This window comes from Poecilia mexicana, unplaced genomic scaffold, assembly GCF_051168715.1.
Source record: "Poecilia mexicana isolate PSO_F unplaced genomic scaffold, ASM5116871v1 scaffold_2, whole genome shotgun sequence".
Taxonomy (NCBI): domain Eukaryota; kingdom Metazoa; phylum Chordata; class Actinopteri; order Cyprinodontiformes; family Poeciliidae; genus Poecilia; species Poecilia mexicana.
The window spans coordinates 4,901,776-4,929,197 of NW_028263371.1; the positions used below are offsets into that span (position 1 = coordinate 4,901,776).

Consider the following 27,422-nt stretch of genomic DNA (forward strand, 5'->3'; position numbering starts at 1 on the left):
AATTAGACAAAGACTGATGTTTTAACATCTTTATTTCTCTTAGTCATGATTTTTTTTTTTACTCACAGCTAATAAAACATTTAGGATTTCATCAGAATAAAAAATAAACTATCTTTAAAAATGTGTGGGTTTTATTAAAAGACTTCCTAAAGGTTATTTTTTAAAAATGTACTTATAATCTGACAGATAAGACTCATCACAATGTATGTTGTAATTCATTGAACATGAATGTAAATTAAGTATCTAAAATCATGTCAGGGCAGCACAACCAGAATAAAAGGAGAAAGAATTTAAGAATTTAACTAATTACATCGAGATATGATTGAAATCCTGTAGTTCAGGGTTGCTAATGTTGCAAAGATACTTTTAAATAATAATGAAATATGCTAAAAAAATGAATTCCTTTTTAAATCTAATATATAAAATTACTTCACACTTTCCCTCCTAAAATAATGCACATTTCTGAACATTTTCTAAAGATCTGAAACTCTTATTTTCAATAACTTTACCTAAAAAAGAAAAGTTATATTCCTTTATAACATTAAGAAAACGGGAAACTTAAAAACTACACAAAATGAACTTCTGCAACATGTTGTTGATGCATCAGTTTTGGTTTCAGAATCAGATAAAAAATATTTCCGGATTAGTGGTCAGGCGTGTGATGAAAGCATGTATCAACAGCATATTGAAATTTGTCTTTATCTTCTTAAAACAAATTTGAAGAAGAGGAAGAAGGAGAAGAAGAAGAAGAAGAAGAAATTTTTGCCTTGAAAAGTCTTATTCACTTTGTTTTTTGTTGTTAGTGTGACAGAGTTCTAATGAAAAAGTCTCTGGTTTCACTTCCTCAAAAAGGCAGCTTACGTCCAGTAAGTGTTTTCATTGGTGCACTGGGTCTGACTTTAAGAGTTATTGGGCAAATGCTGACCAGATGTTAAAATAAACAAGATTAAAAAAAATAGATACAAATGTTCACAAAAGTATATGTTTAATTCAGTATATTTGTATCAAAATTGTATGTTTCTGGATGTCCATTTCACACTTGTCTCTCATGTTAAGCCACATCATTACATTCTCAGATCACAGCTAAGATTAAATAATTTTAAATAGAAGCAATAAATAGAATGAACTTCTAGCAGTAAAATACTGGGTTACCAAGGTGACAGAAAATAATTGTTCTCCCAGTGTGTCAACTGGTTTTATCTTTAAAGCTCCTCATGAAAACGGACTCATTAAGGTCAATACTCCACAAGAACAAAGTAGTTCTTTTGCTCAAGTTGGCAAGATTGGGATCACATTCTTTTCTGGCCAGGATGTTTTATACTTCACATAAACTTAAGGGCAGAACTCTTGTTAAAGGGGCAGTTTTATGTATTTTGAGCTTTACATCATGTTATAATGTTATTCCCTCATCAAAACATACCAGGAGTTTTGCTTTGATTCATTCATGCATGTTTGAGAAATCCTTTAATCTCCATGGCAACCAGCTGTTCAAATCGCCTGGGTGGAGCTAGCTCCACGTTCGAGGTCAAAGCTCCTAGCTCCTTCTCTGAGCTGCAGCTTCTGAGCTCTGCCTCACAGTGCAGCCCTGGAACTCCCCCACTCAGCTCCTTCAGACTAGCTACAGGCAATTAGCAAACATCTGGTGGAACATCTGCTGAGCTCATTATACAAGCTACTTCCCAGTGTAACGCTGATAAAGACATTATTAAAGGTTTTACAATGTGAAAGGTTTAATAAAGGAGTGTTGTGATCACTTTATAAAGGTGGAGTTTCGGAAAGAGCAAAGTAAAAGTACAATTTATTTATACAGCACATTTACAACAGTCTCAGCTGACCAAAGTGTTTCACAACAAACAACACCACAGGTAGATAAAAATAGAAAATAAATTTAAGTTTAATAATAAGATAAATATAAAATTGGCAAAGATACCAAAAGCTATCTTTGCAGGAGTTTCTTAAAGAGGTACAGGCCCAGTTTCAAGGCCTTAAGTTAAGAAGTCAAATTTATTTTAAGACATTTAATATATAAAGCATTTTTAGAACAACTGAAGGTGACATAGTTACTTGATTGTGCTATAAAATGGCAGCATGTGAAAATATATAATACTGCCAATTTAAGCTCTTATATAGTAGATATCAGAACAAGTAAGAAATGGGTCAGGGTTAGGAAATCAGATTATGGGTCCGACTGTACAGCCATCAAGGTCAGCATGACTAGTTGATATAGCCATTACATATACCTTAAGTGTCGAAGGAGAACGGCCCTTATCAGACTTAGACTGCCTCTTCTTAGGAGGAGCCAGAGATTGTGGCCTCAGTTCTGCGCTTAGAGTGCCTAGGACTGGCCACCAGACCAGAAGGCGGAAGGTCATTTACACACATGGGGTGTAACTGGGCCAGTCAAGCCACATTCACCGCATGGGGCATGTAGCTGCAGTTCATCAGTTGTCTGACAGGCTTCAACCAGGTGATCATGCCTGAGGCAGGCAGGGCACAGGACACGACCATCATCTGCCTGAAGCACAGCCCCGCAATCCGAACAACAGTTGTTGTGTCAACCGTCCAGACCCCCAAGGTTATGGTCTGCTCTCCATCCCCAGAACCAGAACCAAACATGAACAAGCAACATTCAGCTTCAATCCACCACAAATCTGGAACAAACTTCCAGAAAACTGTAAAACAGCTGAAACACTGAGTGCCTTGAAATCTAGACTAAAAACCCAGCTGGTTAGATTTGCCTCTGAAGTATAATGGACTAAGAATTTAATGATGACACTTGACTTAATGTATTCTTTCAATTGTTGATTCTATGTTGCTTGACTTTGTGGTTTTATGATGTAAAGCTCTTTGAAATGCCCTGTTGCTGAAATGTGAGGTACAATTTGATTGATTGGTTGATTGAATACAGAAACAAACCTTTATGCCTGAAGTGAACACCAGGTTGCAGGCACATGCAATATATTTTATGTTTGTTTATTAATAACACTGTCCTTTTAACCACAATTAAACTTTGTCTTGAAAGTTAAAAAAACAACACAACACATGATTAGACTCTAGTTGAATCTGAATTTGTGCTTGTTCCTGTTTTGACCACAGAATAGGAGACATGCTCTTGCTCTTCATGGTGCTGGAAGCTGGAGTAAATGGGGTTTATTTTGTCCAAAGGTATCTGGCTGTAATGAAGTTCCTGTTCTGCTGGTTGAGCTGCAATCTCCTCATACATACGACCAGTATTTATCTAAGGAAAAATAAATACAAAATTTTTAATTCAAGTGAGCAAATCTTCACTCTTAAAGTGACATAAAGGTATAGCGTTTGGTAACACTTCTGAGTGAAAAGAAACATCTTAATGTTAATAGGACAATATACGGATAAGGAAAGGAGCAGAAAAAACAGGTTTACCTCATCCATATTGTTGACAGGTTCACTTTTAGAAGACTGATGAGAGGGCTTGAATTTCCTGGTTGGTGAAATTGATAAATACATAAATAATGAAGCTGGAGTTCACAGTGAGTAAAATATGTTGATAATTACTAACAGGGCTGTAATAATCACCTATGCAAGAAAACAGCCAAAGGTACCAGGACCAAAAGAAAGACGGAGAGTCCTGCAGCTGCGGGTGTCCAGTTTGCTGTTGTTGCTGTTCTTCCTCTTAGTACAGTCAGAGTCTTTCCAGCTGAGCTGATCGTCTCTACAGCACAGGAGTAGTTTCCTTCATCCTGACTGCTAACTGCATCTATAATCAGATGTTTGTTTGGTGTTTTAGTCAGACTCAGAGGCCGACTGTTCAAGTACCAAATGTAGTTTGTGTTTTCACTGAGAGGACAGCTGGTGCTGCAGGTCAAAGTGACTCTCTGACCCTCAGTGACCTCTGCAGCAGGTCGCACATCCACCAGGAGATCTGGAAGACAGTTGGACTAATCAGTGAACAGATGAGTAACATTTAGTCAGTGGTTCTATGAAAATAGACTCAAGAGATGTAACTAAATTGTAGTTTAGTAATTTTATTATGAATTACCTCCAGCTACAGGATGGGTTATTGTCATATTTAAGATATGAAATGTTAATTAAATGTACAAACGTTATGTTTTGCTAAACATAAAAATTCCAGACTTACATTTTAAATTTTGTAACATGAACATTTTCACAATGTAGTGTAACAGCAACACATTTAGATGGGAAACAATTACATATAAAATATCATCATATTTACCTGTTACTATCAGAGTAACTCCAGGAAATTGAATTGATTTCCCTTTCCGTTGCTCTGTTTTCATTCTGAACTCGTATTCTCCTGAGTTTTTCTCCTCCAGGTTGTTTAATCTGAGGATGTGTTGGTTCCTCATGTCATCCTGATAATTCACATCTCCTTTATTCTCCACCAGTTCTTCTTCTTCCAGCTTTGTATTTATCTTCACTTTATACCAGCGTTTAGTCTGTGGCTGCTGGAGTTCAGGATGTGAGTATTTGCTGGAGATGTTCACTGATGAACCTTTCAGGCCACAGATTCTCCTGCTGTCATAACTCACACTCCAGCAGTCGCTGCCATCAGCACCTGAATATGAGAGAATGATGCATGAAAATTATTGTTCAAATTAAAATGTTTCTGAATAAACAGAAATTTATAATAAACAATGGTATTCTGTCTGTTTTAATCATTATATCAACACTACAGATTCATTCATACTCACAAACTTCATTAGAAAGCAGATCATGATGATCCTTCACTGTACAGAAGAAGCTCTCTGGTGATGAGATGGGAACTGAAGAGTTTTGATTAACGTTCTGTTCACCACTTTCTGTGTTTTTATACAACTGAAATGAAGTTTTATTGTCAGTCAGAGAACAGCTGGAGCTGCAGGTCATCTTGGAATGGCTGTTGTGTGATTCTGTCCTTTCAACACGAACTACTGTTGGGACATAATGAACATGTTTTAATATTTACTTTTTATGTTAATCAGACACATTATTGAATTTTAAAGACTATTCTAAGTAGATAGTGTGATCAGGTTGATAAAGTATAAATATTTTTACAATTACTTTAGAGCAATTAGAGCAGATGTAAAACCAGCAGACTGTGTCATCACCTGCAGGAAATGTGATGGAGCAGGACTGTTTCTCTGATTTGTAGGAACACATCCTGCCTCCAGCGTAGGTCACACTGAAGCAGCTCCCTGAGACAGAATCTGAACAGAACCAGAGATCAGGAAGTGTCTGACCAGAATAGAAAAGAAACTAATCTTGCTCACTGACCCACTGAAACGTCAGGAGCTCTGAGATCCTCGTAGCCTTTGATAGCACAGGAGTATCTGACTGCCTGGTCACTGCTGACCAGCTCTTGGTACCAGGAGGACCAGTCCTCATAGAGGAACTCTCCGTTCTGGTACCAGATGAAGGCTGCAGGGCTTTCAGTCAGAGAACAGCTGCTTGAGCACATCAGAGTCACTTTCTGTCCCTCTGAGGCAGGAAACACCTTTACCTGAAGGTCTGAGATATTGTTGATAAAAGAAGAATAAATTTACTAATCAGTAAATTTATAACTCAAATATATTTAATATTTGTCTCCATACCTATAACTCTGAGCTGAATGCTGTTCTGCTGACAGCTGTCGGTTTCATTTGGTTTCATTTTAGGAACAGTTTCACTGCAGCAGTAAAGATTTCTCTCACACTCTGGTAGACCTCTGATTGTCAGAGTGAAATTATCTTCTGAAATTATGAACTTTTCATGATTTTTATGTGCGGATATATCCTGATAAACATTTTCTGCACCACTCTTGCTCACAATGTACCATCTGATGTTTGCAGCTGAATGTGGAGCTGAGCAGCTCAGATTCACTGATGAACCTTTCAAAGCAAAGACGCTGTTTGGTTTTCCTTCGACACCTGAAACAAAGATTTGATCAACTAACATTTGATTTTCCTGTTTTTGCTGTAATTTTCTATAAAGTAACACATTCATCACACTGTTACAAACTATGTCCATATTTCTAAATGCTGCATTAAGGTTCAACAAGTCAAATCTATGTTTGAACACAAACTTACAAAATTAAATTTAAAAAGCTAAAGCAGTTCTACGTACCTGAGATGCAAAGAATATAAACCATCAACAAACATCCAGATGCTGATAAAAACATCACTGTTGTTGAATTCTGCTATTAAAATAATGATAGAATTAATTTATTTGCCTTATTCCAGCTGCAGTTTAATGAAAGGTTATTAAAATAGTCAAAAGAAGAACAGTTCAGCTCAACAGCGTCTAATAAAAGCTGCTTCATGTGAATCTGTCTGATAAACTTGACAGTCACTTCCTACTTCATCATTTTCCTGTCAGAAAGAGGAGACCTCTAGTGGAAAACCGGAGACACTGCATCACTACTTCTGTTACTGATTTAGGATAATGTCCTATAAAATTCATATATTATTAAAACTTCATGTTTTATTTGAGTTGCTCCTGTTTTTAAAATAACACAAAGACACAGAGCTACATGTTTACATAATCTTTACAAAACTCACTGACAGTAGCTCTAGAATCACAGAAACAAGAAATAGTCACCAAACATGTTTTTGGAGAAGAAGGTGCAGAGGAAACAGAAAAACAGACATGATGTGTGTTATGTGATGTAGAGGACTGGGCTCAAAAGTTTACAAGTCAATAGCAGAAGAGGGTAAAAAAGTAATTACTGCGTGGTTAATTAGATTAAAATGACTGGACATATCATGACCGACTAGTTTGATCCAAACAAAACAAGCACAAAATGTAATAATAACAATGAAGAAAATACTTTATCAGCCTATCATAAATGTAGCATCACTTGACCTTATCTCTGACGTTTTTATCTGCTGTCTGTATGAGGTGTACAGGGTTTATAATGGAGATTTTCCAGTTTTCTTCTTCTACGAGCACAGAGGAGAAGCAAGAAGAAGTGATGAAAATGTTCAGACAGAAAAAGCCCACAATGTGTCAGTTTCAGCTGCCATTTTCCCTCTTCTTTGGAAGAAAACCTCTTAGTCATATTTGATAAGTTGAACTAAAAATGCCATCATGGTTTCCATCTCACAATCTTCACACATACACATTTAAAACACCAATTAAGCATCAGAGCTTTTGCCTCTTTGCAGATTTGATCAAAAGTATCGCTGCCAAACCACTGAAGGTTATTTACATTATTCTGTAGAGCTGCAGGAATGAACTACAAGTTCTTCCTTGCACATATGTGCTGCTTGTTTTCTGCATTTTCTCCATTTGTTTTCATGCATTTATAAATTGTTCACATTATCCATCTGTTCATTAGTCAGATTCCTGTTTGTCTTTGCAGATAAAATCTTTGCATTTTTTTTCTAAAAAAAAATATGAACCTTAAAATGTGAGAGAATATATGGCCTGTTCCTTCTTGTGAATCACAGAGTGTTTTAGAAAAAATACTTTAACAAGAGTCTGGATGAGAAGCAAATAAGAAATTTATTAAAACCTTGCAAGATGAGAACAGAAATACAGAGTCAAATGAACATGTCAAGTCTGCTCTGGATCTGGCTTCCTTTTATAGGTTCTGGTCAGAGAAGAGAGACTTGATTGGACAAGAGGTGTGAATCTGTGATTGTGATGTACCAGGGACTCTGTGGAGCCCAACACAGATGGTCTGGCCATTTGTCTATTGTTAAGGAAAGGAGGTTGTTCTTTGATGCTAACGAGGGCAGATAAGTTGTATGTTGGCCGTTATGACACTGAAGAGGTCTCTTGACCAATCTCATGACTAGACTATGCAGATAACCTAAAGCAGAAGAGGGGTGAGGGGAATATTATACAATTTTCCATTACACAGAGCAGTTTTGAACGAAGGAAAAAATGACAAACATGAAACCACTAAAACCAACAGAAACGGTCAAACTAGATAGAAGGATTACTTATGAGACTTCGATGAAATTCAATAGAGAGGCAGATCAACTCATCAATTGTAAATGTTAAAACACTTGTATGGTAATGTCATGTATTACTGCTGATCTGATCTCAGGGTGATTTTATCCAATAGTGTGATTTCTTTGGTAAACAGCAGGTGGCTAAAGGTTTCTGCTGATTGAGACAGAGGATGACTGAGTATGACTTTAAAACCCAAATTCTGTCTTTAAAAGCATGTAGTCAACCTTTTCCTTTCTCAGAGCTTCTCCATATGGATGAATGGCAGCTGACTGAGCTGCTTTTTGACCTGGTTTCTTCATTATACATAGTTTTGTTAATACATTAAATGTTGTGTCCGTATTGTCGTCAATTATGCAGCCAAGTGTCAGAATTTACATTTAGCATTTAAAGAGAAAAACATGGAACAGTAACATTTCTGTTGCTGTACTTTGAACCACCAGCACCTCAATCTTGATTAAATTTATCCTTCTTTTCATTTCTGACTCTAAAAGCATAAACATTCCTCTTATAATGTCAAGTTTATGTGAAGCATAAAGAACTCAATAAAAATACTTGATTACTTTTTTCTACCTTTGTTATTGTTATTTACAACCAGTACAAATCAACAACAAATGAGCAAATCTGCCAGAGACAGAAATGGAAATCATGAATAAGGAACAATAATATGGTTGTATAAACATCTAAATCATTTAGAAGCCATCGTTGTCAAAGTAGAGCAAAATAAAATGAAATGAAATAAATCCAGACACTGATTTTTTTTTTCTCTGTTTTTGTTGCTTCATTGTTAGAAAAACATGTTCCAGATTCTTAAAGTGCAATAAGCTGAAACAATCTGGATCTAATTCAGCAACAATTATGGTGCTGGGTGGTTTGCATTTATTTGCAGAGAACTTTAAATTTATTTACAGAATTTCTTTTACGTTTATTGTTGTTTTGATCAAAGGCATTGGGAAATATTATTCTTAATGTACAGAAGACATCCTCTTGTTCTTCAAACTGTATGATGCTGAAGGGAAGATGATTTATGTTGTTTGTTGCTGACTGACTTTAGCTTGAACATTTTCATAAAGGAGGTCAGAGTTTATCTAATGAAAAAAAAAGACAACTTATTTAATTCAACTGAAAATTTTATCCCTCATAAGAAAGTAAAATAATGCACAGGAATATGAACACACATCTGAACAGACACAGATGATGGGATGGATATTTTTCCAAAGAACCAGATTATGCAGCCTTACCTCCTCCATGTTGATGGCAGCTTCACTTCTAGAAGACTGACTGAAGGTCCTCAACTTCCTGGTTGGTAAAATAGATAAACTGAGATAAATCATCCAGTTCAGATTCATAATTTATGTAAAATGTTGACCAGAAGCAGCGCTGTGATACTCACAAAAACACAAACACAGAGAGAAGTAAACAAACCAGGAGAGATACTGAGAATCTGGCAGCTGGACCCCAGTTTACTGTTGCTGCTGTTCTTCCTCTTAGTACAGTCAGAGTCTTTCCAGCTGAGCTGATCGTCTCTACAGCACAGGAGTAGTTTCCTTCATCCTGACTGCTAACTGCATCTATAATCAGATGTTTGTTTGGTGTTTTAGTCAGACTCAGAGGCCGACTGTTCAAGTACCAAATGTAGTTTGTGTTTTCACTGAGAGGACAGCTGGTGCTGCAGGTCAAAGTGACTCTCTGACCCTCAGTGACCTCTGCAGCAGGTCGCACATCCACCAGGAGATCTGGAAGATGGAGAGAGTGGACAGAGAATGAAAGGGAACATTTAGTGAATAGACTTTATTAGGTGGGCTCAATACATTGAACTACACTGGAATTAGGTTTAATGTTTTCTATCTAATAAATGTAATTAATTATAACAACAAATACGTTTGAGTTCATCAGAGAAATCAACTAGGGAATTTGTCTGATTCTGAGTTTACCAAAAAAAGAGTTTGCTGACAACTTGCTTATAAAAACTAATTTGAAATATCATCATATTTACCTGTTACTATCAGAGTAACTCCAGGAAATTGAATTGATTTCCCTTTCCGTTGCTCTGTTTTCATTCTGAACTCGTATTCTCCTGAGTTTTTCTCCTCCAGGTTGTTTAATCTGAGGATGTGTTGGTTCCTCATGTCATCCTGATAATTCACATCTCCTTTATTCTCCACCAGTTCTTCTTCTTCCAGCTTTGTATTTATCTTCACTTTATACCAGCGTTTAGTCTGTGGCTGCTGGTGTTCAGGATGTGAGTATTTGCTGGAGATGTTCACTGATGAACCTTTCAGGCCACAGATTCTCCTGCTGTCATAACTCACACTCCAGCAGTCGCTGCCATCAGCACCTGAATATGAGAGAATGATGCATGAAAATTATTGTTCAAATTAAAATGCTTCTGAATAAACAGAAATTTATAATAAACAATGGTATTCTGTCTGTTTTAATCATTATATCAACACTACAGATGCATTCATACTCACAAACTTCATTAGAAAGCAGATCATGATGATCCTTCACTGTACAGAAGAAGCTCTCTGGTACTGAAATGAGAACTAAAGAGTTTTGATTAACGTTCTGTTCACCACTTTCTGTGTTTTTATACAACTGAAATGAAGTTTTATTGTCAGTCAGAGAACAGCTGGAGCTGCAGGTCATCTTGAAATGGTTGTTGTGTGATTCTGTCCTTTCAACACGAACTTCTGTTGGGACATAATGACCATTTTAATATTTACTTTTTATGTTGATTAGACACATTATTGAATTTTAAAGACTATTGTAAGTACATAGTGTGATCAGGTTGATAAAGTATTAATATTTCTACAATTACTTTAGAGCAATTAGAGCAGATGTAAAACCAGCAGACTGTGTCATCACCTGTAGGAAATGTGATGGAGCAGGACTGTTTCTCTGATTTGTAGGAACACATCCTGCCTCCAGCGTAGGTCACACTGAAGCAGCTCCCTGAGACAGAATCTGAACAGAACCAGAGATCAGGAAGTGTCTGACCAGAAGAGATAGAAAAGAAACTAAACTTGCTCACTGACCCACTGAGACGTCAGGAGCTCTGAGATCCTCGTAGCCTTTGATAGCACAGGAGTATCTGACTGCCTGGTCACTGCTGACCAGCTCTTGGTACCAGGGGGACCAGTCCTCATAGAGGAACTCTCCGTTCTGGTACCAGATGAAGGCTGCAGGGCTTTCAGTCAGAGAACAGCTGCTTGAGCACATCAGAGTCACTTTCTGTCCCTCTGAGGCAGGAAACACCTTTACCTGAAGGTCTGAGATATTGTTGATAAAAGAAGCATAAATTTACTAATCAGTACATTTATAACTCAAATATATTTAATATTTGTCTCCATACCTATAACTCTGAGCTGAATGCTGTTCTGCTGACAGCTGTCGGTTTCATTTGGTTTCATTTTAGGAACAGTTTCACTGCAGCAGTAAATATTTCTCTCACACTCTGGTAGATCTCTGATTGTCAGAGTGAAATTATCTTCTGAAATTATGAACTTTTCATGATTTTTATGTGCGGATATATCCTGATAAACATTTTCTGCATCAATCTTGTTCACAATGTACCATCTGATGTTTGCAGCTGAATGTGGAGCTGAGCAGCTCAGATTCACTGATGAACCTTTCAAAGCAAAGACACTGTTTGGTTTTCCTTCGACACCTGAAACAAAGATTTGATCAACTAACACTTGATTTTCCTGTTTTTGCTGTAATTTTCTATAAAGTAACACATTCATCACACTGTTACAAACTATGTCCATATTTCTAAATGCTGCATTAAGGTTCAACAAGTCAAACCTATGTTTGATCACAAACTTACATAATTAAATTTAAAAAGCTAAAGCAGTTCTACGTACCTGAGATGCAGAGAATATAAACCATCAACAAACATCCAGATGCTGATAAAAACATCACTGTTGTTGAATTCTGCTATTAAAATAATGATAGAATTAATTTATTTGCTTTATTCCAGCTGCAGTTTAATGAAAGGTTATTAAAATAGTCAAAAGAAGAACAGTTCAGCTCAACAGCGTCTAATAAAAGCTGCTTCATGTGAATCTGTCTGATAAACTTGACAGTTACTTCCTACTTTATCATTTTCCTGTCTGAAAGAGGAGACCTCTAGTGGAAATCCGGAGACACTGCATCACTACTTCTGTTACTGATTCAGGATAATGTCCTATAAAATTCATATATTATTAAAACTTCATGTTTTATTTGAGTTGCTCCTGTTTTTAAAATAACACAAAGACACAGAGCTACATGTTTACATAATCTTTACAAACTCACTGACAGTAGCTCTAGAATCACAGAAACAAGAAATTGACACCAAACATGTTTTTGGAGAAGAAGGTGCTTTGGAAACAGAAAAACAGACATGATGTGTGTTATGTGATGTAGAGGACTGGGCTCAAAAGTTTACAAGTCAATAGCAGAAGAGGGTAAAAAAGTAATTACTGCGTGGTTAATTAGATTAAAATGACTGAACATATCATGACCGACTAGTTTGATCCAAACAAAACAAGCACAAAATGTAATAATAACAAACAATGAAGAAAATACTTTATCAGCCTATCATAAATGTAGCATCACTTGACCTTATCTCTGACGTTTTTATCTGCTGTCTGTATGAGGTGTACAGGGTTTATAATGGAGATTTTCCAGTGTTCTTCTTCTACGAGCACAGAGGAGAAGCAAGAAGAAGTGATGAAACTGTTCAGACAGAAAAAGCCCACAATGATCATGATGATCCTTCACTGTACAGAAGAAGCTCTCTGGTGATGAGATGAGAACTGAAGAGTTTTGATTAACGTTCTGTTCACCACTTTCTGTGTTTTTATACAACTGAAATGAAGTTTTATTGTCAGTCAGAGAACAGCTGGAGCTGCAGGTCATCTTGAAATGGTTGTTGTGTGATTCTGTCCTTTCAATACGAACTTCTGTTGGGACATAATGAACATGTTTTAGTATTTACTTTTTATGATAATCAGACACATTATTGAATTTTAAAGACTATTGTAAGTAGATAGTGTGATCAGGTTGATAAAGTATTAATATTTCTACAATTACTTTAGAGCAATTAGAGCAGATGTAAAACCAGCAGACTGTGTCATCACCTGTAGGAAATGTGATGGAGCAGGACTGTTTCTCTGATTTGTAGGAACACATCCTGCCTCCAGCGTAGGTCACACTGAAGCAGCTCCCTGAGACAGAATCTGAGCAGAACCAGAGATCAGGAAGTGTCTGACCAGAAGAGGTAGAAAAGAAACTAATCTTGCTCACTGACCCACTGAGACGTCAGGAGCTCTGAGATCCTCGTAGCCTTTGATAGCACAGGAGTATCTGACTGCCTGGTCACTGCTGACCAGCTCTTGGTACCAGGGGGACCAGTCCTCATAGAGGAACTCTCCGTTCTGGTACCAGATGAAGGCTGCAGGGCTTTCAGTCAGAGAACAGCTGCTTGAGCACATCAGAGTCACTTTCTGTCCCTCAGAGGCAGGAAACACCTTTACCTGAAGGTCTGAGATATTGTTGATAAAAGAAGAATAAATTTACTAATCAGTACATTTATAACTCAAATATATTTAATATTTGTCTCCATACCTATAACTCTGAGCTGAATGCTGTTCTGCTGACAGCTGTCGGTTTCATTTGGTTTCATTTTAGGAACAGTTTCACTGCAGCAGTAAATATTTCTCTCACACTCTGGTAGACCTCTGATTGTCAGAGTGAAATTATCTTCTGAAATTATGAACCTTTCATGATCTTTATGTGCGGATATATCCTGATAAACATTTTCTGCACCACTCTTGTTCACAATGTACCATCTGATGTTTGCAGCTGAACGTGGAGCTGAGCAGCTCAGATTCACTGATGAACCTTTCAAAGCAAAGACGCTGTTTGGTTTTCCTTCGACACCTGAAACAAAGATTTGATCAACTAACATTTGATTTTCCTGTTTTTGCTGTAATTTTCTATAAAGTAACACATTCATCACACTGTTACAAACTGTGTCCATAATTAAGGTGTACTGATAACTTATGATGAACACTAATATTCTGAATTTCAGTCAATCAATTCTTCAAAGAGCACTTTTAACAGAGTCAACAAATAAAACCTATGGATAAACATTACACCACTAAAACCACTAGAAATGAATAAACCAAAATAGACAGACAACACAAAAAATGACCAAATTTACAACACTAATAAATTTGTGTTTATTAGTATGTTTGTTGTTGTTTGACCATAACACAGTAAACAATATTTCTTGAAACTGTATGTTGCTGGAGGGAAGAGGATTAGTTTTGTTCGTCGCTGGCTGACTTAAGCTTGAATATCTGCATAAATGGGGTCAGAGTTTATCTAATGAAAGACAAAAAATATATATATTTTAAATTCAACCCAAAATTATATCATTCTTGAAACAATAAAATAAAAGCGCAGTAAGAGATAACAAATCTGAAGAAAAAAAGCATTTATGAGGGTGACCTTTTCCACAGTACCAGATGTAGCCTTACCTCCTCCATGTTGATGGCAGCTTCACTTCTGAAAGACTGACAGAAGGTCCTCAACTTCCTGGTTGGTAAAATAGATAAACTGAGATAAATTATGCACCATAGGTTTATTAACATAAAATGTTGTCAAGAAGCAGCGCTGTGATACTTACAAAAACACAAACACAGAGAGAAGTAAACAAACCAGGAGAGATACTGAGATTTTGGCAGCTACTGGACCCCAGTTTACTGTTGCTGCTGTTCTTCCTCTTAGTACAGTCAGAGTCTTTCCAGCTGAGCTGATCGTCTCTACAGCACAGGAGTATTTTCCTTCATCCTGACTGCTAACTGCATCTATAATCAGATGTTTGTTTGGTGTTTTAGTCAGACTCAGAGGCCGACTGTTCAAGTACCAAATGTAGTTTGTGTTTTCACTGAGAGGACAGCTGGTGCTGCAGGTCAATTTGACTCTCTGACCCTCAGTGACCTCTGCAGCAGGTCGCACATCCACCAGGAGATCTGGAAGACAGTTGGACTAATCAGTGAACAGATGAGTAAAAGCTAGTAAGTATTTCTGGTAAAATAGGTTCTAGAGATCTAAATAAATTGAAATTGGCATAGTCATTGTAGTATTTAGTGAAGTTTATTTGCATAGTACATTTTCAGCAACAAGATAGCTAAAAGTACTTTACACGATAAAACACCATGCAGTCATCAATTATGACTATCAACCTGTCCTGCAGCCACAGGACAGGTTTCTTAGTTTAAGATATTACATTTTGTTAACAGTATAAATGTTCTGGTATGTTAGACATGAAAATTTCAGACTTAGGTTGTAAAGTTTGCAATAAGATTTTCACAGTGAGAAACTTTCATTGAATGGAGGATAAGGGTGGAGCAGTTTGCTTAAAAAATCCAGACCCTTTGCAACGTGACATCATGTGTGCAACATCCCGTCCCCAGCTCTCTGCTGCAGGACAAAAAGCTGCTCGCCGACAATAACAACCATTGGTTATAGCTGTGAAGTTGTCAACATAATGCACTGAATCTTAAATGTATGCGTGATATATATAAAAAAAGGTCTATAGTGCTTTGCTACTAATTGTCAACACTATGACAACTACATAAGGTCAGGAAAAAGATTTAACTAAAAAAAAAATAGTGACCTGAACATCAATAATCAGTTGAATAATAATGTTTACTGACTCAAATATATTTAATAAAATCTTTGTACCTATAACCTTGAGCTGGGTGCTGTTCTGCAGGGAGCTGTCCGTTTCGTCTGGTCCAGATTTAGGAGTAGTTTCACTGCAGCAGTAAAGTTGTTCATCATCCTCTGTTAGATTTCTGATTGTCAGAGTGAAATTTTCCTCTAATAGACTGAACTTTCCATGATTTTCATGTTCAGATAGATCATCATAAAAATATTCCGCGCCATCCATGTTCACAATGTACCATTTGATGTTTACTGCTGAACGTGGAGATGAGCAGTCAAGATTCACTGATGATCCTTTCAAAGCACAGAGGCTGTTTGATTTTCCTTCAACACCTGAAACAGAGATTGGATTTGTTCTTGTTAAAGACCAGTTAGTTAATATCCATATCAAATTTTAATTTCGGCCTTCATCTCTAATTTCTTTCTGTCTCAGGACGTTGACACATTTTATCATTTAAATAATAAAGCTCACAACGATGTTAACGAAATTAATAGGAATAAGATGAATCAGATTCACAAACCTATCCTGTATGACTTTTATGAAACGAAACCAAAAATACATCCTCTCTAAAATTGTACAGAAAAACACTTGTTCTTACCTGAGACATGCATAACGTAAAACATTAACATACATCCAGCTTTAGAGACCAACATGACTGTTGTTAAATATTTTGATTCTTATGACTGGATTTCAGCTGCTGTTAACTGGTCTAATTTACTGATATGTAGAACTAAAGAGTGATTGTTGTTATGTGTGAATGCACTGCATCTGACAGATCAACTGACCACAGTTTTCACACCTCTGGGTCACTTCCTGTATCATCATTGAACTGTCAGTAAAAACAGACCTCTGGCGTGGATTTCACATAATCTGCAGTAGTTATTTGACATCAATTGAATTAACTGAGACAGCTATGAAAGACATGTATAAATAAAAAGAGCAACTAAAAACTAAACTCAATATGAGGATATCTTGTACATTATGTTGTCAAACAGGAAAATGTTTCTGGGGCTTTCCAGAAACATTTACAAATGCTTAAAACTTTTAGTGATATAAACCTGTTGCAAAACACCTAAAATTTTCTATTTGAAGTTGACATGCTGAATATGTTTTTACTTTAAATAATTCACAAATTACATGGAGATACTGAGGACTACATTTGAAGAAAGCAATGAAAATCATTTTTAATTGACCACAGAAGACTATAAATTACAAGTTATCTTTTTTCTTGCAGTCATGCTTCACACAAGCAACAAAACATTTAGTTGCTTGAGTCAAGCATGACTGCAAGAAAAAAGATAACTTACCTTTATCAGCAGTGACAGCATCAAGTTGTGGAGATGTTTTACTGCAGGAGGTATTGGTTAAACAATTTTTGTGAGAGCAAAAGTAACTTTGATGAACATCCAGAAGATGGAGAAGATGGACAGCAGAATTCTCTACTGTCAGACTTCTGTATAATTTTGATAGTAGAGATCAGATAAGTAATAATAAAGTTGTATAAAGACCAGCTGCCAAAGGAAGACATGCCTTTACTATCCATCAATTTACTTGTTGTCTACAGCTGTTTGTAGGGTGGGAGTACGTTAAATGTGTTTAGCCAGGCCTAGAAGAAACGAGGAAGAGACTTAGTTTGACCTCCAGAGGGCAGCATAACTTACTTTTAATCAAAGCCTTTTGCATGTCATCCATGACATCAGCAGTTACATCCAACTTCTTCCTGTCTTGGTTTCATCCGTTTGTATTTTTGTCACTTGTTGACTCAAATTACAGCACAAAGACTGATTGGTAACTTGTCTGCTTAACTGGAAATTCTTTTAATCGTGATTGTTTATTTCATCAATAGAAACTATTCATATTGTCATTGCATTCCACCTGACTGTACAGCACAATAAGAATAGATTAGAAGTTAACAGATAAATAGGTAAAAGTCACAACAAAACTATAAGTTTATTTAAAACAGTGAATCAAAGTGGTGGTGTTTATTATAAACTTTAAGTTGTAAAGTAAGCAAATTGCTGTCATTGAATGCAAACAAATGGTCAGTGCCATTAATTAATACCTTAATATATTAACATTAAACAATGTTTATACAGGGCTGTAGAACATGACAAGTCATGGTGTTTAAACAGGCGAGTAAACTGATTGATCTTGTATTAAGTAAATCAAATATAGCAAAACATTTATTTCTCTACATGTCTAAATAATAAAAACTTTGTAAAATTGTATTGCTTTCTCTAAATTTGGAATTTTACATTAACTAAAATTACCATACTTCTAAGAAATTTGGGAAAGCCCAGATGAGGATTTCATGGCTTTGCAAGGTTCTGACAGAAGGCACATCTCCCTTAAGATTGGTTTATGAATCTCCAACTTGACATGTTTATCTGTTCAAACAATTACTTTGATGAATATACAGAATCCCTAAGATTCCCATCTTTGGTGCAAATTGTGCGGATCACAAACTCAAGATCTATTGAAGACGGTGACTAAAGCTGATATAGTATCTTTATCCGCAGTAACAGCATCATGTTGTGGAGATGCTTTACTGCAGAAGGTATTGGTGTAATTCATGCAATTAATGAATCATGAGGAAAGACTTTACCAACACAAAAAAAACAAGAAGTTAAAGATTGGGCACTTATGGATCTTCCAAATGGATAATGGCCCTAGCATGCTATAAAATTACCTACAAAGTGGCTTAAGGACACAAAGTGAGTGTTTTGTAGTGGGCTTCACAAAACTCTGATCTCAGTCTGATAGAAATCTTGTTGGCAGAGCTGAAAATATCTGTTTTCAGATGTAGCTGATGTTGAACTGACAGCTTAAAATAAACAGGCCATATGGTAGTCCCTAATAACATCCCAAAACAAAGCTGAAGCAACATCAGCTTTTATAGCTGCTGCAGCTTGACGTTGATCCCACGTACATTCAGCCCTTCAAGCTGTATCTTGTTCAGTGCTTGTGTTGAACTTTTAAAGCCTTCATTACAGTTATATTGTGGATGATAATGAAGTCTGATGAAAAGGGGAGCAAAGCCAGGTCACAAGTCTCAACACAGGAGAGAATTTCTGTCTTTCTGCCATCACATGCTGGCTAACAGGTAATAACAAGACTTGTATATTTGACTCATAAACTAACACAGGCATGCTTCAGATCTGTTCTGAGCCAAACAACAGAAAATTGGCATTGGTCTTTAATAGCGTGAAATAACAGTGATCACGCTGTCCTTTTAAATAAAAACCATTAGAGGCAGGTGTGTGTCAAAGACATTGTTAACACTTGAAACATATTCTTGACAGTACAATGTGATTACACAAGAACCTGTGCAATGTTTCTTCTGCCTGACAGATTGTATTTATCCAGCTTTGTATCTGTGTTGTTGGCTGCTTGTCACATTCAGAGTTATTTTTTTATCTTCAAGGAGATTATGCTCCTGGTCTGATGAACATCCATACATGCATTGCTTTCATCTATGCAGGTCTAGTGAGCATTTGGCGAGAGGCAGGTTACATCCTGGACAAGTTGCAAGTCTATCACAAGGCAACACAGGACAAACAACCATGCACACACACACACACACACATACAAACATACCTGAGAGTAGTTCAGATAATTTAAGTCTGAAAAATACTGAGCTTTGCTCTCTTCACTATTGCCATCGCATTGCTCGGTTCAAAGTTCTCAGAAAAGTCAGACCCTCTCATGGATGGATTGAGGCACAGAACTGCTCTTGAGGAATCACCATTTTGTCGCTTCACACAGAAACATAACTGCTAATGGCGCTAGGTGGCTAGCCATTTTACTCAGCTGCTCAAATTCACCAAGACTTCGCCAGAAGTTATATTCCTGACCGTCTTGTCTTCAAAATAGTGGCTGTTGCATCACACAATGTACTTCAGAAGACACAAATAAATTTTAGTCATTTTAAATCACTCAAAATTTACAATTTCTCTCTTTACAGCCGCGCAGGGGCTCTTGTCCGTCTCTTCACTCTGGCTTCTTCTCGGAAGAGCCGATTTTACGGGGTGGGACTTAAACTGACAAGCCAATCAGAGGTCAGCACTTCTTGCTAAAGCCAATCGCAACGCTCCTATGAAACATTGCTGTGATTGATACATTTTATAGTGAATAGGAAGTACGTGTTTTTTTTTTTTGTTATTGTTGTTTTAAAGTTTTATTACTAAATAACACATTATTAAACCAACAGAATTTATTTTAGTAAAGCAGAAATTTTACTGACAAATTTGCTAATAAAATAGATTAATAAAGCTAGTCAAATTACAGCATTTCTTCCACATTGCCAAATTAAGAACAATCCAACTCCATGAACAGAGGACTCATCTAACTAAACTCAAAATGATTGTGTTTAACTTTACTTTGTTCCACTTTGCTTTTCCTGCTGCTCCTTCCAATCACTTAAAGTGATTGGGATTCTCAGCGACACTTCCTCCTTCTTCTAGAAGCTACCAGATTGATGCCATGATGTCACCTCACCGTGCGGGTCACAGGGGGCAAAGCACTACCTCTGCTACTTCCGTCTGTTGCCCCTCTTCAGACAGCACTGCATTGTTTCTCAGCCAAAGTTAGCAGATCAGCAGTACTGCAGATCCTTTGCTCCCAAACTGGCCACAACGTGGGAGAAATCCTTCTTTTTGGAAAAAGAGGACAGTTCCCAGCGTGGCGACACCTGCTGTGAGAGCTTTACTAATTGGGCTTCTAATCTTTTGAATCAGAAACAAACAAACAAACAAACAAAAAGAGTGGGAAAGAACAGATGGACGATATTGTGGATGAGTTGGATGTTGTGGGATCCTTTGCTTATCTATTTGATTTCCCTTTTTTATCTTTCTCTGCACGAGGCTGTGTATAACAGAGCGATAGATAATTTTAGTAAAATATGTGGAGATTTGCTTGTTTGGGAGCATTTGTGGCTTGTGCATGTGCTTTCAGTTTGCTTTCATGAGTGTGTGGTGGCGTGTGTGGTCAGGAGGGGTCCACTAAAACTTCCTTATGATTCATCATCGGAAAAACACAATTAACTCCCTCACTGCCTCCCAATTATTTCCGAAGAGGAAATTAAAGTCTCCCAACTGAAACGCTGAACAATCGAAGACAGACGAACGCTGCACTCAAATGTTCCACAGCGATGCCTTGCTCTAACGCTCTGCTGTCATGGCGGCCATACGGATCATCTGCACGTAAAACAAAAAGCCTTTCTTGTGTTTTTTTTTTCTTCTTCTTGCCTCTTTGTGACTCAGACGCAGCTGTGTTGATTGCAGTTATTAAAACAATCAATTGGCTTGCAATGAAGGCGAAGGTGGCAGAATGGGAGGAAAAGGAAAGAGGAAAAAGGTGTTGGCGTTCCGTTGATGGTTGGAAAAGGTCTGGCTCAGGACCCGAAACCAGGCAAATAAAAACTAAACAGTATATTTACTCAAACTGAACATTCACTGTTTTTTTTTTTTTTCAAGCCACCACTAAATATTTAGCAGACAAGTATAAAAACTCCTCAGCACCCTTTTTTTTCTTTTCTTTTTGTTATTGTCAAATTTAAAACAAAAATAACTAGTACAACTTTTCGCCATCCCATCCAGGCCGGGTTCTTGAACTTATCGGTACCAACTGCTTTCTCTTCTTAATGAGAACAACGTCAATGTTTTGTGGGCAGAGCTGGAGAGGTGCCTGTGAGCAAGGCAGCCTAAAAAAACCTGATTCAGATGCTTCGGTTCTGCCAGAAGCAAACTATTGTGGGCAGAGGAAGAATACCCAAAATGTTTTACCAAATTAATTTAATTTAAAAAAGAAGTTCTGATACACGCTAAAAGAAATGCAAAAAAAATTAATAAAATCCATCCATTGTCCATAACAGCTTGTCTCTGTCATGGCTACAGAGGTTGGCACCTATTTCCTGCAGTTGCTATGACGTTGGACAAACCCCAAAAAGGGTTGCCGCTGACAGTCCATCTTGGAGACACAAAAGACAAACAACCAGGCGCGTCATGTTTTTAAACTGTGGAAGTCAGGATTTCACACCGAGGATCTTCTTGCTGCCCACTGCACCACCGTTCAGCTGGCAAATAGATTTTCCATTTTAAAAGTAAAGTCTTGCACATTCTTGTCATCTAGCAAATGGAACTAATCTTTTTCATGGCAACTGACAAGTAAAAAATTAGGCTAACATAATGTTCTCAGCTGTAGGTGATTACTTTAAAACACTCCACAGGTGTGAGCACTTTAAAGAGGCAGTGTTGTGTGTTTTTACAGCCACATAGTGTCATTTTATAGCACAGTCAAGAAACTACGCTCCCTTAAGTTGTTGCAGAGATGCTGTATACCTCAAATATGACTTGAAAAGAAATTTGAAAAACATTTCAAGGTGATTTAATACCTTGAAATCAGGCCTCTGCCTCTTTAAGAAAGTCATGCAATGTTTGAGAAATCCTTTAATCTCCCGTGGCAACCGTTCAGCCGATCAAAATGCCTGGGTGGACCTAGCCCCGCCTTCAAGGACGAAGCTCCTCCTCAGAGCTGCAGTTTCCGAGCTTCTGCCTCACAGAGCAGCTCCTCCCCTGCTCAGCTCCTTCAGACTAGCCAGCAGACATTAGTAAACACCTTGTGAAACTACGCATTTACAGTTCCATTATACGAGCTTCTTTTCAGATCAACGCTGATAAAAATGTCGTTAAAGGGTTACTAGAGGAGAGATGTTGTGATGACTTTCTGAAGGCAGATTTTCAGAAAGAGCAGGAGTTTCTTAAAGAGACAGAGACCCAATTTCAAGATATTAAATCAGTAAGTTAAATGTCTTTCAACAACTGAAGGTAACATAGTTACTTGATTATGCCATAAAATTGAACTATGTTCCTGGAAAACACATCATACCCCTCTCTTGTTCCTTAAAGGAACAAGAGAGGAATTCTAAATATGGTTTTAGCTCAAAAATGTTTTATTAAATAGTCACAAACTGACGATTGTCAATTTTACTCATAAATTTCATACATCAAGTCTGTCAATACCAAGCTGAGAACTTAGAAAACATCAGGGCACAGATGAAACTAGTCTATTAAGACAATCGTTTTTGACTCCAGCCAATCTTTCATGAACAATAAATCATACAACAACAGAAAAAACACACATATTCAGTGAGGTTCTTTAAAAACTCTGTCCTTTAACATATTGCTAATGTTTGTATTTGCTTTCCCATTTTGACATATTCTTAAATGTATGCTGCATTTTCAACAGACCTTATGCAAACAAAAGCCAGAGGCAGAGTCGGCTGCACAATACGAACGTGGATTTGTCCCGCCACAAATCGCTTCCTGCGTCTAATCTTTACAGCTCAGAGATCACGTCGTTTACAGGAAGAATCGCAATGAAATCTGCTTTGATCCGCCGGCCCGAGTGTCACAGAAGGTTTTCCGGGCCACGGGGGCTTACAAGCGGATCACCGTTTAATAGCTTACTTCGAGGTTTTCCAGAGGATTTTCATCAATCCAAACCGAAAGATTAGTGAGATTTAAAGGCACTTGGAGAATGCCAAGCTCTGTACACTGTCACATTGTTTTGCAATAAGCAGATGAGAACAAAGCCTATCATAGATATCTAAATATTCCCCCTCCCCCTTTTTTTAGCAGCAGTAAACAGGTCCCGGTATTTCCTTTGTCTATTTTCTTCGTTCTCCTGTTTTGTCACCAAATAGAGGCTGTAATTTGGGGGGAAATCCTGCTGGCAAACATTTTCATAGGAGGGATTTGACAGAGCCAACTGCACCTGCAAACGGTTCAAAAGAAGTCAAACTTATATTGATCGCTTAAACTGGTGATCTTTTCCTTTATTTGAGTCGAAGGATATCGCAGGATTCGTTTTTGCAAACCGACTAAATTTCCGTTCGTCTGGGAGTGAGATCTCAAAAGGATTTCTTCACATAGACGCATGGGAAGTGAGACATTTCACTGCTACAATGAAATACAGTTATACAGTCATTTTCGGTAAGTTGGATCAGTTCGACCTTTTGTTGTTTGACAACCGCCGTTAATATTTCTTTTTTTGTTGATTCTTTTAAGTTTATATTGTACATTATATATTAATCGACATTTGGTTGCAAATACATGAGATTATAGGCAGTTGGCAAAGTAATCCCAACCGCTGGAGTTTTTTTTACATTTCATTACATCACAACCACAAACTACAATTCATTTTATTATAATGTTTCATGACACACTAATACATTGTGTCTCTAAATCTGGAGTGAAAACTAAATTGTTCAAATGAAAAAGTATGGAGTTATATTCATCCTCTCTGAGTCAATACAACCACCTCTGACAGTAATTACTGCTGTCAGTCGTTCAGAACATGTTTATAGTTTCTAGAGACAGAAGGTTTTGTCTGTTCCTCTTTGCAAACCAGCAGAGGTTCAGTCAGGTTGGGCTTTTGATTCAGATGTTTGCTCAGATTAGACCATTCTAATTCATGGATACACTTTGATTAAAGACCATACTCCTCTGATTGGATCATTGACCAGTTCTGATCAGCTCCTCTATCCCTGTGAACACAATACAGCCACCACCATGTTTCAGAATGGAAGCGATAAACAGGGTGATCCACAGAGGTGCTTTTACACCTGGTAGTGTTTGGGATGTTTGGGTGAGAAATTAGAGTTTTATGCTCATCTGACCTTCTTTAGCACCTTCTTACACAAATTTGCTGTAACACACTTCTACTGACTTCCTTTCACCGTGTTACTCTTTCTTTCTCTCCAGTGATAAAGTGAGATTAAAATACATACAGGTTAGATTAATCCGCTAATTAGGGTGGTTATACTGAGTTTCATTCAGGAGTAACAGAGTAAGGAGAAATGTGAAGACAAACTCAACTGTTTCCTTATTTAGTGATTTAGTGTTGGTCTGTCACACATTGACAAAATACTCAAAATATTCATTTTTCGTCATTTTTCAAGGCACTGCATGTGAAAAGTGAATTTTGGTTTTGCCATCTGCAGTGAGGGGCGGGGGGATTAGAGACACATAAGCAGGACAGGAAGTCCTCAATGAAACAATGTTTGGTCTTGGAGAGTCCGATAAGATGGTGAGGTTGTGTCTGTCCCGCAGCAGGAAAAATTCCTACCTCCGCTTCCCACATTCATTGTTTTATTTGACTTTAATCTGGGTTATTTTCACCTGTTTTGGCAATAATAAATCACTGTAATCCTTACTAATGAGGCTACGCCTCATTAATCTGAGTTACAATAAAAACCACATCGGGACTGTAAGGTGGGTTTTCTTTTGTGAAAAGCAACCTTGTTCCCATGAGTATGGATTTCCGTACCATCACCGGCATTTTAATCCAGATACATCTGTGACATGAAGCGTGTATAAATATTTATCTTTTCATTGAGTAGCAGAATTAAAAAAAGCTTTGTGGGCACAGAGGCATTTTCCCCTCCAAGGGCTTTCCAGTTTAGTTAGCAAATCCGACTCAGAGTGGTGGGAGGTCCGGCGCTGCTAACTGCATGACTTCTTCAGCTGAGTGGCTTTTCTGTCTCCACGACCCGGAGCTCGTTCAGCACAAGGGTCCCGTGTTTTCACTTCCTCAAACAGAAGGACGTCAGAAAATCCTTCTCTCTGACTCTGTCACGAACAGTCGGTTGGTTGGTGATGGTTTGGTGGAGTGGTTGAGGGCGAACGGGTAAATCCTAGCATGTTTTATACGATAATCCCTCGTAAAGCCCCACTTGGCTCATGACCAATCATGTCATGTCCCGCACAACTGGTTCTGGCAAGTGTCCAACTGTGGACAAATTCTGGGGACAGCAGCAAAAGTGTGTTGTTTTTTTTTCTTTTAGTTTCATGTGGACTGAAGTGAAGAGAGAAGGAAAGTTTCTTAAAGTGTTAGTTTTTTTTATTATTTTCTGCCACCATAAATAAATGTGGGGATAGCCCCTTAACCACCACACTGTTCATAAAATGTTTTTTTTGATGTTTTTTTTCCCCCCTTCGTCTTTAATAGATTAACTTTAATTCCCTCTCTGTTTCCTAAATGCTCATTTTACCCAAATCTGCTCCAGCCTCCTCCTAAAATCTGCCTGTGATTTTTATGTCTCTTTGTCTCGCGTCCAACGGGAGAGCAGATGGAAAAAGCTGAGTCAGCTATGTGTTCTGGCCCGGGTTGTCCTGCGGTCCTTTCTGCGTGGTTGTTGGGTGTTCTTGTTTCGGGTACTCCAGGTACCACGCTCCCAAAACACGTCACGTTGGGGACAGAATTGGTCTCTCCAAATTTGCCTTTAGGTATCAATGTTTGTGTCCAATGGACGTCTGTCCTGCGTTGAGCTCGTGACCCGTCCAGGACATACCTGCCTATCGCTAAGCAGCTGCTGGAGAAACCGTGGAAGGATGAGAGAGGTTAGACAACGGGTGTCCAAAGTGTGGTCTGGGGGCCATTTGTGGCTCTTGAAATGATTTTGGTCTGTCCCCAAGTCACAAGTCAAGAACAATACGAGTTTCGTCAACAGATATAGAGAATGACGGTGATAAAGAGATGTTTGGGAGTTTGGAAATTGTCTGATTTTCTTTTAATAAGGCCGCAGTCTGAAGCCTTGTTTATGTTTTGGATCATTAAGGACTTGTAGATTTAATTTTTTTAATGTATCCAACAGTCAAAACAGCAACAAGAAAATAATCTTGTATAATCATGCATGTGAAAACAGAATCTTGGTTTTGCCATCTGCAGTGAGGAACCTGGGTGTTTACAGACATTATTCATTCATTTAATTATTTTTGTGGCCTGCCACTAGTTTAAATTAGCCAGTTTTGGTCCCAGGGGCAAAAAGTCTGGATGCCACTGGTGTAGACAATGGATGCATGCTATGCAGATGGTATAAGTGTACGCTTTCTACTCAACACATACATATTGCTGCATATTCTTGCTTCTTTTACTTTTTTTCTATATTCTATATTTTATTCAGAAATTCAGATTGAGTTAAATGACATTTTTGTACTATTCTATTCTTTAAAGAAATTAGCTAAAGAAAATAATGTGATGACTTAAAAGTGATTACTAATCGCTTTTGCCTTAAAAGGGACAGTTTTGTGTGTATTCTAGCCATGTATTTTCATTTTATAGCACAACCAAGTAACTAAACTTCAGTTATTATAAAAATGCTACATATATCAGATATAACTTAAAAGAAATTTGATTTTGTAATTTAATCCCTTGAAATCGGACCTGTGTCCCTTTAAGAAGCTGTGCTTTCAGGAAGTCATCACATGTCTCCTCTATTAACCCTTTAAGATACAATGATCTCCACTGATAGGCAGTTTCACCAGGTGTTTGCTAATTGCTGCTGACTAGTCTGAAGCAGCCGAGTGTGGGGAGGGGTGCACTGTGACACTGAAGCTTGGAAACTGCAGCTCAGAGGAGGAGCTTTGACATTGAAGGCGGAGCTAGGTCCACCCAGGCATTTTGCAGAGCTGGATGGTTGCCATGGAAGATTAAAGGATTTCTCAAACATGCATGAAACAATCAAGGCAACACTCCAGGTACCGTTTTGAGAAAGACCAGTCAAGATAAAGATTAAAACAGGGGCCCACAAATGTGTAAAAAGTCTTAACATAATCCATCTTTAATTTCAGATGCATAAATTTGATCATTTATTGTAGAACAAATCCCATATTTAGTTATAATTAGTTATTACCTTTCACAAACTTACCAGTGACATTCTCACAATGTCAGGGCCTTTAGAGGAGAAACAGACCAGAACTTTCACCTTAAAGAAATGTCTTTATGT

General features: G+C 37.6%; 2 protein-coding genes across 3 annotated transcripts; both read right to left on the bottom strand.

Moving 5' to 3' along the window:
• Positions 1 to 968: 968 nt before the first annotated feature.
• LOC106904592 (uncharacterized) lies at positions 969 to 6,290 on the bottom strand. The gene is made up of 9 exons (XM_014969003.2): positions 6,082 to 6,290; positions 5,571 to 5,885; positions 5,254 to 5,487; positions 5,088 to 5,186; positions 4,692 to 4,910; positions 4,214 to 4,555; positions 3,556 to 3,901; positions 3,403 to 3,460; positions 969 to 3,238 (listed from the first exon to the last, which is right to left on the bottom strand). Exons 1-9 carry the CDS (start codon positions 6,134 to 6,136, stop codon positions 3,047 to 3,049), a joined length of 1,860 nt encoding a protein of 619 aa, XP_014824489.2. The 5' UTR covers positions 6,137 to 6,290; the 3' UTR covers positions 969 to 3,046.
• Positions 6,291 to 7,442: 1,152 nt separating this feature from the next.
• Positions 7,443 to 12,002, bottom strand: LOC106904594 (uncharacterized). Of its 2 annotated transcripts, none has more exons than XM_088009395.1 (9): positions 11,781 to 12,002; positions 11,270 to 11,584; positions 10,953 to 11,186; positions 10,783 to 10,881; positions 10,389 to 10,607; positions 9,911 to 10,252; positions 9,340 to 9,650; positions 9,156 to 9,213; positions 7,443 to 9,002 (listed from the first exon to the last, which is right to left on the bottom strand). In XM_088009395.1, the coding sequence occupies exons 1-8, from the start codon at positions 11,833 to 11,835 to the stop codon at positions 9,184 to 9,186; spliced, it is 1,605 nt and encodes a 534-aa protein (XP_087865521.1). In that variant the 5' UTR covers positions 11,836 to 12,002; the 3' UTR covers positions 7,443 to 9,002; positions 9,156 to 9,183. The 2 variants fall into 2 exon arrangements, with proteins under 2 accessions (XP_087865521.1, XP_087865519.1); XM_088009393.1 differs by having other exon boundaries at positions 9,308 to 9,650.
• Positions 12,003 to 27,422: the final 15,420 nt, after the last annotated feature.